Here is a 12,945-nt window from a genome sequence, read left to right as displayed (position 1 = left end):
GGTTTTAAGTGTGTAGAAGATATAACAAAATAAACTGGCAATCCCAGCTCGTGTTTCAAATATAGGTAAACATAAGAGCAAATTCAGCAGCCAGAAGTTCTATATGGAAGATTTATAATAGAACAGAAACTGGAACAAACGTATCCCCAGCAAGCCGTTCTAGTTTTATTTATTCGACCAGTTCTTCTGTCAAAATTCCAACTGGTCTACAATGCCGTTCTATTTTTTGTATATCTGAAACACGAGTAAAACACTGCTGGGGCTGCCAATTTTTCTTGTTATAAAATTCAGATTTAAATTTTGTAACTGATATAATTTATGCATCTAGAACTAGAACACTCCCAAACATGCACTAAAGCGGCAGCGTATACCAGTTTTAAATTTGACAGTAGAACTGTTCGTATTAACTGAACTGAAAACGGCTTACTGGGATTACGTTTGTTTCAGTTTCCGATCTATCATCCATCTTCAATGTAAAATATCTAGTTGCCAAACTTACTCTAATAACCGACTTGATTCTAATTTCTTGAAAGCTTGAACATGTCAGTTAGTCGCGTTATCCGAAACAAATTGGCTGAAAATGGCACAATTTCAAGTAACAATCTCACAAACCACCACAACAACGAGCGGCTCCTCGTCTGGAAATCGATTTCCAACTTCTGTGTGAAACTTTCCAACAAATGCCCAAATTGTACCATTATTTATGACCATCAGCATTTCTGCTTCCGCGCTGATGGCGCTCTGAATGGGACCAAGTTTTTACGCTCTTCTGCTTCCTGATGACAAAACTTTTAATATCTCATAAATAATGTTTTGTCCGTTGATTCCCATCGTTTTTTTTTATTCTTATTCGAACACCGTCACAACGGTGTTCGCTGGCATCCCTTGTTCTGATGCGTATCTTGTACTTTGACGTTTCTTTTGATGTAGTAAACGTCATTATTTCTGGTTTAGCCAAACGGCACCTTTTCGCGTATAAACCCATAACGAGATTTGAAGTTTTTTTTTCTGTGTGTGTCAAACTTGGAAAGGAACAAATTTCACTTTGCTGAAGGAACAACCATTTCTACCTCCTGAGCCCGGACGAACGGTGATCGATGATCGCCGAACGGGTTGTGACAGCCAGACGTCACAGACGCAGGACAGGTGTCACCGTTGCTGTTCGGACGATCGTAAAAGTTTCAAATTTCATGGCCGTCTGAGGACTGCTACTTTTCATGTGAAAATAGTTTCGCTCCCGATGTTCAAACAGGGATTGGATGACATTTCCGATATCGGGTGTCGTTGTGAGGAGCGGATGTTGTGACGTAATCGACGGGTTGTCCCTTTCGATTAACGAAATTGCCGGTCCTGTCAACTGTTTCGCAATTTGCACTGGAAATGAGAACTCCCTAATTATAGCGTTTTGCTTGCACTCCACTCCGTCATATGAGTATGTGTGTGTGTTTATGTACCTACAGTTGCACGAGCATAGGAGTGCAACGAACATAATTGATTGAATTAATTGAGGCGTTGCCAAAAGGGGGTCCCTTTCATCAACGCGTACGCGACTAAAGTGCAGAGCAGAGGAAGAAAGAATTTCAAAGGAAAGTGGAATATTCTGATACCGATCGGTATAACCCCGAGCCGGCCTGTTTGGACCTGCCGAAAAGCTTTTGCTGAACCGGTTTCGAATTTAGTTTTCCTACTTCCGACCTGAGTATTGCACAATAATGTGTCTGGTAATTGCTATCTGTAATAAATCCGTTCATGTGACAGTTGATTCTTTTGCTTACAGCATGTAAATTATAACAAGAATGCTGGCAACCCCAGCAGCGCTTTACTCTTGTTTCAAATATAGGGGAAAAAATAGAACGACAGAGCTTATTATTATTCAAATTTGACAGTAGAGCTATTCGAATAAATAAAACTAAAACGGCTTGCTGGGAATACGATTGTTCTAGTTTGAGTTCCAATGCTCTTAACAGGCACTTTGCAATCTAAATAAAAACGGCCATTGTTGCAAAAAATGCAAAGGCAGTTTTCTCCGGTGTCATTGAGTAGAAATTCTAATGAGAAATATTATTTTTTTTGTTCATTTTTATAAATAAACTACTGTTTTTTCCTGGAAGATTCATCGTGCAGTAGCGCAGAAAACTGCTTTTCTGTTTTTCAACAATGACTATGTTCCTAAGATTGTAAGTGGAACCTTACTACTTCAGCCTGTACTGACGTTTTGCGAAATGATGCAAATCTTGTGATGGTAAAATCTACGTGAAGTGTTTCTTAGCAAAGCAAAGGGATTCGATTTCAGTTCAAGAAACAGAAAAAAATCAGAGACTAGACTCGCAGTTAGATGATCCCCCTGCATTTCTTGTTTCTCGATTTTTTTTCAAATTCTGTCTCATTTTTCACTGCTTTTCGGAAGCCTGTGGTCTAATGTTCCAATGAAAGTGATGTGTTTTGCTATTAAAAGTAAAAAAAAACCCTTCTTAATCCACCTAGTGGTGTGATAATGCCTTTCTCTTCTTTCATAACAGTCTCATGAAAATCACCATAGGGGGGAGTACATGAAATTTTCGAAATCGAAAAAAAAATTTTGATGCCAAAAGGCTTAGAATTGCATGAAACGTCGAGATTTAGTGTCATCTCGAAAAATTTTTTTTTGAAAAAATCGACTTTTTGGGACTTAGAAAAAAAGTCCCAGAAAGTTGATTTTTTTCAAAATTTTTTTTTTTTGAGATGACACTAAATTTCGATGTTTTATGCAGTTTTAAGAGTTTTGGCATCAAAAAAAATTTTCGATTTTGGAAATTTCATGTACTCCCCCCTATGGTGCTTTTTCAAGATCGAATATTGTCAAACCTTTACCACCGGGCAGCACCCCTTAAGCATGTCCGATTTAGGTCAAATTTTGCATGAAGGCTTTTTTCGAGGTGCTTAAACTTTTGAGCACTAGAACTTAACGAAAATAGAGGTGATCCCAAAACCCAAAATTGGCACCCTTATATATATAAGAGCGGTAATCAACGTGTTTTGTCGGTTACATCACTTATACAATCATATATCTGGAACCAAAAATCACAACCATTTGATCTTCGAACTTGATCAATGGCACGACAGTAGCTTTCAAACGAGCCCAAGTTTGTTAAAATCGAATCAGCCATCTCTGAGAAAATTGAGCGCGTTCAAATACAACGCTTTTTGTCGGTTACGTCACTTATACCATCATATATCTGGAACCAAAAGTCACAACCATTTCATCTTCGAACTTGATCAACGGCCCGACAGTAGCTTTCAAACGAGCCCAAGTTTGTTAAAATCGGTTCAGCCATCTCTGAGAAAATTGAGCGCGTTCAAATACAACGCTTTTTGTCGGTTACGTCACTTATACAATCATATCTCCGGAACCAAAAGTCACAGCCATTTGATCTTCGAACTTGATCAATGGCCCGATAGTACCTTTCAAACGAGCCCAAGTTTGTTAAAATCGGTTCAGCCATCTCTGAGAAAATTGAGCGCGTTCAAATATCTTCTAAAAGTGCACACACACACATACACACACACACACACACACACACACACACACACACACACACACATACACACAGACATTTTCCGATCTCGTCGAACTGAGTCGAATGGTATATAACACTATGGGTCTCCGAGGCTCCGTTCGAAAGTCGGTTTTTCCAGCAATTCTAATACCTTTCTATAGAGAAAGGCAAAAATTGGAAGAGTGTGGATTTTACCAAATATGAATAATCTTTGAATATTCTAGAAAATTTAAAAAAAAACTCATTAACCTGTTGAAAGGCGTTAGGCGAAAATTTGAAGGAGAAATAACAGTTTTTTAGCTAATTTTTCTGATTGAAACGATGTTTCCTTCATAAAGATGTATCCAGCAAGGAGAAAACTGATTTGTGGTTCTCAACAATCAACTGTTTTGCTAAGATTGTAAGCAGAACTCTATGAATCTATAAATTCATTTTAACAAATCTACAAATTATGGCATCTCTGGGTATAACTAGCAGCACTGGCCACGATTGACACGATTTTTTTTAATAGAAGAGAAAGTAAACGAAGAGGAAACTATCACTTACTTCTTTATTTTTTCTTTCTTCCATTTCGTAAGTCTTGAACTGAACCAGAAAACTAACGAATTTTGTAAATTTTCCTTTCAATTTCGGAGTTCCGTTCAGTAGCCTAAATTTGGGTAAAGTGACTCTGTGTAGTTTCTATAAGGTACAGTTATATCTATACAATAGTAAGTTATATTCATTCAACTATTGAGTTTCATCGATTCAGTTTTAGGTTGAATGCTGTTTACTCAATTTTCGCTTATTGACCTGAACTCTCGCCGCCAACAATAGAAAATGAGAATGAGAGAATACTGCCAATGTTATGAATTATTAGACTCCAGCGCTAAAAATTTTGACTATTTTCTCACATACTAATATTAGTACAAACGCTATATATGCCCAGAGATGTCAAGTAAAAATTTCAAATATCTTCAGACAAGGTTGCAAAAGTCAGTAAATCCGAAAAAAATGTCTCTACAAAGTATGATACGCTGAACTGACTTGAAGAGCAAAAAATGGCGGCAATTTCATAAGTCTGTAAATTTTGACGAATGTCTCCGAAAAACTCGATTTTCAAAAGTCTGCAGGAAACAATGTCTGCAGCACTATATACGAAATCTGCAGATTCACAGACAAACCTGTAGACCTGGCATCTCTGTATATGCCGTGCACATCAGGGATGCCAGGTTAAATTTTTAAGCAACATTTTTTAAATCAAACTGTTGCAGTCTCAGTGTAAAAAATATCGCCTTTTAGAGAGCAAAAATGAAAGCGAAATGCTGTCAAACGATAAAAATAATTCAAAAATGTCCATTTAACATTTGATGAGAAGTAAAATCATTTAATAGCTACAGCGGTAATCAGAAATCTGTAAATTCAGAGATTAATCTGCATACGACTTCGGGAAACGGACTGTGCAAATAATTTTCTTCGCAGTAGTCTAATAAAAGAAACTCAAAAGGAAAAGGGTAGTCAAATTATAGGGACTTTTTATTTTCATTTTCACCAACGAGTTCAATGAGAAAATGAATGAGTATAGAATTGAATCTTTCATCCAGAACAGAGCCATTTTGTCGAATGCCGTTTCACCGAAAACCACTTCGACAAAGACTTTCCCACCAAATTGGTCAATGAGAGAAAAAGAATGAGTGAGCATTTAGAGTTTAATCTTCCGTTCGAAACAGCATCATTTTGATTCAATGAGAAAATGAGAGTGGGCATTGAATTGATTCCTTCGTTCGATTTTTCAACCAATTGGATCAATGAGAAAATGAGTGAGTGAGTGAGCATCGAATTGAATCTTCCGCTGGAAGAAAAAGCATTTTACCGAAAGGCCGTTTCACCGAGAATCGTTTTTTTTTCGCCGCTAATTTCGTTTTCAACAAATTACCCAAAACAAAAAATGGGTGAGCGAGCATTGGATTTAATCCTGCACTCGAAACAGAATTTTATTTTATCGAAACCCGTTTTATCGAGAGTGGTTTTGGCAAAGGCTGATTCAATGAGAAAATGAGTGTGGGGGTGAGCATTGAATTGAATCCTCCCGTCGGAGCAGAGGTTTATCTCTAAAGCCGTTGGGAGTCGTTTTGCCGAATGGCTCAATGAGAAAATTTGTCAGTAAATGATAGCATAAATTGTATATTAGTTGAAACTCATTTTTTTATTTTTTATTTTTATAACACAATACAGGAAACGGAGTAGCCTATTTTTGACGTGAATACGATTTACTTAAGTATGAGGCGCTTTTTCAAAATTCATTCTGTACATGTTGGGTAGAATTTGATCGTCAATGTCTAGAATTGTTCTAAGCGTACCATGCCTTCAAAATATGATCAGATATTTATGATTAAATTTTCAACAGTTTGAGATATCAATAAATAACTCACAGATATGTTATCTCACACTTTTGGAAACAATGAGAGAAACTCATCAAGCTTCCTTGCATTCTTGCATACTGAAATTTGAAACTGAAGTCAGTTCCTTAATACAGGGCCGGAACTCAAGTTTGCACTGAATTCTTTATCTGGATTCAGAACCTGAATTTTACCATTGGATTCCGAACCTGAATTTTACCATTGGAACGAAATGAAAAGAAGTCTTTTATGAAGGCGTAGGATAAAATTTTGATTCCGGCCCGGAAAACCATCACAGTGTTCAAATAAAGAAAAATTCTTTTAAACCTGTATAAAGGCTGTTTTTTTTGCTGGTATCTTTTTGGCAACACTGTTTTTGACAGATCACACGTGAACGGTGTCTTGTGTCATTGTCAAACTTGTTCACTTTGACCTATAATTTCAAAGGAAGATTCACTTTTTTACTGGAAAATTGTGTTCAGCGACGAAGCTCATTTCTGATTGAATGAATACGTTATCAAGCAAAATTGTCGCATTTGCGGAGTGAAGACCAGCCAGAAACATTGCAAGAGCTACCAATGCATTCCGAAAAAAGTTACAGTTTGGTGTGGATTTTTTAAATTTTTGTTCAAAGACAGAGGAGAGAACTGCTTTTCCTAAGATTCTGAATTGGTCTTTAGTGCCTTTTATTACAACTCTTAAATTCTTATTTCCCGATTTTGAATGAAATTCAAAATTCAACTCACATTCGAATTTAATTAAACCAAGTTGCCATAGCGCCGACTCACTGCTTTGTTTACAAACAAACACACAGACACGGAAAGCCCAAAAGTAGCAAATACATTTTCAAATTGTCAATCCGCTTCGTTGTTAATTTTTTCCACCGATCCATTTTTTCAATCAATCTTCGATCCCATTTCGCTTCGAATGACCTGCCTGACACAGAAGGTGGGCCGACGGAAAGCGAATTCCGTGGAAGCAGATGTTGCTTTCCAGGCCAACATTTTCTCGTGTGAAAGCAACTTTGCCTTTGTCGCCGTCGTCTCTTTACGAATCTCTTTACGGTTCTGTTGTTGCGAAGGATATCTTCTCTACCTGAGATTTTATTGATTGAATGGATTTTTTCTCCTTTGAATGTGCTTCACTTCATTCTTTCAATGCTTCCTTCGGACCCGAGCGCATTCGAGGTAGACTGACTATAATGAGAATCCCGTGGATTTACCCGGGCCCAGGCTATTTTTCTACGGAAATCGAAATAAAGTTTGAACAGCTGACTGATACGCATTTTTCATGCCACCACGCTGACTGTTTGTTATTGACGGTTAATCGTATTTCCGTTCGGCTAAGTGGAAATGAACTGGTAAGAAAAAATGTAAAACGAAAAACAGAAGGACTCAAACGAGGCCCATATGGTGTATGAAATTGAACGGAATTAATTCTTCTAGAATGCAGGATATTCAGTTCATACTGAAAAAAAAAATTAAATTAGTGATTCTTTCTCGAAATTAACTGCCACACCTCGAAGCGGCAGTGACCGGATGGTGTCACAACTGGCATATTTTATTTATTCGAGCCTCCAAAGTAAACATCGATACTTAGTTGGAGCCGCGCTAGTCGTAAAGTGAGGGTGTTCAAATACCATTCTATTCCAGTTGTTGTAAGTGGAGCAGCAGCAGCAGCAGGCGAATTTATTATCGCTTATCAGAAACACCTCATCGCGGTGCAGTTTTTTTTGTGTTGTTTCCCCCCCTTCGACAAGAAGGGCGGTTGAACAGAGGGGTTAAAAATCAATATTTTACGAGCGAGTTTAATCGAGCAGTTAATAAAAAATCGATAAATTTTAATGCCACGGAACATCTGCAGGTTTGTTTGAGGTCGCTCGACCGCCCGCCCGCCGTCGTACCCGGGCGTTTTTTGTTGAATCGAGGGGTCGTTAACATTTTTACACTCAGTGCTATTCAGCATTCAAAGAAAAATGGTTGATACTTGGGTCTTGAGGTTATAAATGTTAGAAATTTTTGAAACCTACCACGAACCACCTTATCATCGAATCACCCCCCGACTTGTTATCACTTCGGCACTGGACGCAGCAGCCATGGCTCGTGCCACGCTGTTCAAACAAAATCGAAAAATTCGCGACCGACACCAGCACTTTCCTTCCTGTTGTGCCGCGAAGAAGAAACCTGCCGCCGCAGCTGGACTGGAACTAGCAACAACAAAAGCAGCAACGGCCGCCACAGAATGTAAACAAACGTTTTCGCGCAGCCAGCGCCGATCGCGGAGCCTACTCTTCCACACACGATGGGGTTTTTCTTTTCCTGGGGGCCCAACTGCGGACGGGTTGAACACATGTTGCTGTTGGTAGCAAAGGATCAAACAAGGGACCGAAAGCAAAGGAAGAAGACAAATATTTTGACGGTTGAAAAATTGGCGCTGGCCACCTTGTGAAACAGTCGAAGTAGACGGGTTCTTTTGTTTTCTTTTTTCTGCGTTGCATTCTGACATCCCAGAAGGTGCATTGACATTTGGGGTGTGCGAACTTTTCGAACCGTGGCAGTTGCAAGGTAAAGATTTTATCGCTTCATTAAATTTGTTAAGGATTGATTTATGGAGCCTGCCGCCACCGTTGCGGCGGCCGACCGCTTTCGTGCAGGTTTTTAACCTCAATTTTTTTTCGGTTAACAAAAGGTGAGAGAAAGGGAGCACCAAAAAACTAAGCTTACCTTTTTCTCCGTCAGCTTTTCGCAGCGCCGGGTCTTGCAGATCTGGTGGCTCTTGTCGTTCCGACAAGGCGCACAGTCTCCGCAGTTATCCTTGCGCGAACAGCCGATACATTCGCCGCAGCGTTTGCGCTTCTTCTTTGTCTGTGGAGGAGCGAAGGAAAAAAAAACAAACACGATTACCAATCGCAGTTGGCCAAGAAACAGACAATTCGGCAGTTACCTGTTTTTCACCCGGCATCCCACCGTCGTCGGTGTCCATGCTCATGGTGTGCATGGGACTTTTGAAGTTGGCCGTACTGGAGATGGCCGCCACCTGTCCCGGATTGCCACTTTCGCCAATTTCCATTGCACTGCTCTCGGACTCGGCACTGGACTCGAGCGACGGTGCCCGTATTTTCCGCCGTTCCTTTTTCCGGTTGTCAGCGATCCGTGTTATCTGTGCCGACGTGTGAGTACTGCTGTCCAGGTTCGCACTGGACCCGGTCATTTTGCTATTGTTGGTAATGTGGTGCTCCTGGATCGACGGAGTCACCATGCTGTGCTGTGATTGGTGCAAATGGTGCTGGGCGGTGGTTTGATGGTGGTGCTGGTGATGCTGCTGCGGATGAGTCTGAGGCGACTGGGCGTGGGCACCGTTGTGCGAGAAGATATTATTATCGATCAACGGGTTCTGGAAGTTGCTATGGTGCAGCGTTCCGTTCTTGAGCGTGGACAGATCGAAATCGACAACTTCATTCTTGATCACCGTTACGGTGGGAATGGATTGCGGTTGAAAACTGGAGATCGGCTGATACAGCTGAATGTGACGATCGTCAATGTACTGCTGATGACTGATACCTTGGATATCACGGGCTTGGATGGGTGCAGGTACGATCGGGTACGGACGTGGATTGACGGCACTGAGCGTGTGGAAGCTAGAGCCTCCGAGAGAGGTAATACCACCCTGCAGGGGAGTTAGCGGGGTCGGTGTAAGCTGGGTCAACTGCGTCAACGAACCACCGGTATTGGGTGAGGCAGAACTCGGCGAAATCGGTACCGGAACTGCCGTGACTTGTGGTAAACTCGGTTCCGTAACCATGGCCGTTTCCGAGTATCCGTGAAACTGGCTCTGGAACGAAGGTAACTTCGGGAACGGTTCGAAACCGCCACCTCCGCCATTGCTGATGGCAACACGCTGATCCTTGGAGTCCATTTCCCAAGGTCTGGTATAACTACTATTGCTTGTCTGGGACGAAATTACATCACCTCCGTTAGCGGAACCGTTCGAGCGCTCCTGACGGTCGTAGTAATCCCATGAAGGCTCCAGCTCGGCGGCAAATGAAGCGAACGAAGGCAAACTATGATCGGTAGTTTCCTCCGCTGTGCTAGCACTCATCATCGATGTCATACTACATCTTAGTCTCCGTTTGATCACATGCACACAAATTCACGAAACTCGTTCAGTGTACGCGCCGGCGACACAAGCAAACAAAAACAAAAAGAGAACCCCGACACGAACACCAGTCAGTACGTTCAAGACTAGATAGAAATTCGAAATCGTTTCGAATACGAAGCCAAAAAAAAAGGAAGAAAAAACGGAACCGCGGAAAAAAGTACGAGTACGAAGTTCAACACTGGATGTTCTCCTATGCTCACTGGATTGTAGTTTGTTTACACTGTTTACGTTCTGTTTTTTTGTTGTTGTCTTTTAAAGAGAGGTAGATTTTGCACACCGTCAATAAACAACGTGGTTTCTTTTGTTTGTTTTGTTTTCTTCACTAAAAATCGGTATATTTTTCACTATTTCACGACTGTTGGTTTTTGGTTGATTGATTGGTTTTCGGGTAAATATGTTTTTTTTTTTGTTTGTTTGTTTGTTTTGCTTTCTCACACTCGTATCAAAAATAAATCAGCTTCTTCCACCGGCTTTCGGTAAAGGTAACATTGTCACTTAAGATCAATAGTTGAACACTTTCACAATTTGTGGTTTTGTTTTGCTATTTCATTAATTTTTAGACTATTACTTTGTTTGTTTGTTTGTTTGTTTTCGCTATCTGCTTTGTTACTGGTTTGCTTTTTGTACTTGCTTGTTTTGTTTGGTTTTTTTTTTTGCCTTGTTGTTGGTTTTTTTCCTCTTCTTTTTTGTTTGTTTGTTATGAGCGAATGAAGTGATAATACTGCCGGCGAGAAGATTTGTGCCGTTCCTGGTTTGTTGGAATTTCGCAATCAACTTATTGTCAACTCTCGTGCTAGGGTTTTTGTTTGTGGTTTCTTCTGCTCAAACTACAATTTTCTGATTCTACTTGATTTGTGTTTGTGTGTACGTGTGTTTTACGTTAATGGATTCTTTTAGTGCTTAATTTGTACTCTTCTGTCGTTTGTTTAGTTTGGTTATGTTTTTTTTTCTCTAAACTGTTAAACAATTATTTACTTTTGTGTTCGTAAGCTTAATGACTTTGTTTTTTGGTAGTTGGAATAAATTAATTGGTTTAGAATTTTAATTTTACTGACTCGAACGCGTGATGAAGTTTTACTGAACGAATTCACATTGAAGGATTGAATAAGTTAAATAAATAAATAAATTAGGTTTATTATAAATACATAAATAGCGTTTAAATTAATTTATAAGAAAATTTTTAAAAGTAGATTGAAGTTTCACTTGTGATGCTTCATTGAATAGATTGTTTGTTTTTTTTATTGGCTTTGGTTTTACGTTCCTATCGGCATCTGGAAATAGAGGAAAAAAGAAAGATTCGTAAGTTAATTAGCGGTAACTAACATATGCATTCCTGAAATCAGTAAATTTTCAACACAAACAAAGAAGGAATATTATTAGTATTACTGATGCCAGAACACTTTTCAACGAGGGGCTGCCGTCGTAAGTAGTTGGAGCTTTATCCTATAATTTTCCAACTCAATGAATGAACGATACTTTGTACTACCAGTAAGAACAAAGGAGGGGGGAACAACATCTCTGTTCGCATCTTAAATGTGCAAGCAGCAACGTGTACACGGCTCTGTTCTTTTGAATATTTTAATTTTAATTCATAGGTTGGTTGATTTCAGCAAAAGAAGGGACCCCACCGATGGAAGTGGGAGAAAGAATTTATGGCCCTGGTCGTCGCCGTATCCTTGTAATTCTTCTATTCATATGCGAACGAGAACAGAAATTGCACTCTAACTCATGTTGTCTCATTATTCAGTGCGCGTTTGGTTGTGTGTGTGTGAGGTGTGAAAATGCGGTGGAAATTAGTTTCTGTTCGGATCCGAGAGAAGATTAACTTTTGCGGAGTAATGCGATATTTAAATTTTTTGAAATCGAAATTTTTAGAGGTGGTGGTGGCAACGCAGAATTATTTGATTTAAAAAATTGGTTGGACGTAAGCAAAAGTCATTGAAATTTAAAGCTCAAACAAACAATAATTGCAAAATACTCGAAAATATATACAAAGATAAACACATGTTCAAATATTTATGTGGTTCAGTCGGTTGAAGGACTTCGTCCAAATCTTGTTGTTTGAAAAGCGTATTTACCGAAATCATTGCCCATGCTTAACTCTCAAGTTTTGTTGAGAATGATGAGCATCATAGTGTTCATTATTTTCGTTAGTATTTGGCTGTATGATTGTTAAAAAAAATTCGCCAGTCCTCCTACTCAGTAATAATGAGATTTCTCATTTCAATAACCAAATTCAGACATAAATTATTTATTTTTCATCAACTCAATGAACTTGTTTTGTAGTTGTGAATTTGTAAACGGATTCACACAGAGCTATTAAAATTTGAAATTTCATCAAATCTCGAAATAAAGTGTTTCAGAGCAATTTCTAAATGAGCGCTGTATTCGTGCAGATTACCCACCATCTTCAGCCTGTCGTTGGGCGAAATATGGAAAATGTGTCAACTTTCAGTATCTCATATCGTGTTTTAGTTTCAAAAGTGGGCAACCAAAGCTTAAAATTTTTTGTCCTAATTAAATTGAACGCGTTGAGAGCACAAATTTGTTGTAAAAAATAGCCGTCAAAATTTTGCTTGTGCATCACGAAAATTCATACTATTCGCTAGCAAATGAACTGTCGCTAATGAAATAAAAGTATTCGGAGATTGTTTGTCGACAGCCAGTAAGTTCAGATTGAGAGGTAATCGAAAATCGGAATCGAGCAGAACTGTCGATTTACAAGAATATGTTGACTCTGAATCATGCGATAAGCAAATCTGTTTCCCGGATACCGGGTGTTGGAATCTTCATAAAGATCTTCTGATTTTAAACAGCGTCCTGACCAGTAATATTCTACGTTCACTAGAATCTATGGAATCCTCAATCCTAAA

At 39.2% G+C, this 12,945-nt stretch overlaps 1 protein-coding gene across 3 annotated transcripts in view; it reads right to left on the bottom strand.

Moving 5' to 3' along the window:
* LOC131436880 (methylcytosine dioxygenase TET) overlaps nucleotides 1-12,945 on the bottom strand; it is a 406,314-nt gene that overhangs the window by 348,151 nt on the left and 45,218 nt on the right. For all 3 annotated transcript variants that reach the window (XM_058605845.1, XM_058605847.1, XM_058605846.1), the window contains exons 2-3: nucleotides 8,858-11,343; nucleotides 8,638-8,778 (exon numbers count right to left, since the gene is read on the bottom strand). In XM_058605845.1, coding sequence (XP_058461828.1) covers nucleotides 8,638-8,778; nucleotides 8,858-10,024 — 1,308 coding nt within the window. In that variant the 5' untranslated portion in view covers nucleotides 10,025-11,343. The remainder of the gene's footprint in view (nucleotides 1-8,637; nucleotides 8,779-8,857; nucleotides 11,344-12,945) is intronic.

Source organism: Malaya genurostris, chromosome 3 (genome assembly GCF_030247185.1).
Source record: "Malaya genurostris strain Urasoe2022 chromosome 3, Malgen_1.1, whole genome shotgun sequence".
In the NCBI taxonomy this organism is placed as follows: Eukaryota; Metazoa; Arthropoda; class Insecta; order Diptera; family Culicidae; genus Malaya; species Malaya genurostris.
Note: the sequence above shows the minus strand (reverse complement) of the source record. Positions and strands in the feature narration are given on the sequence as shown.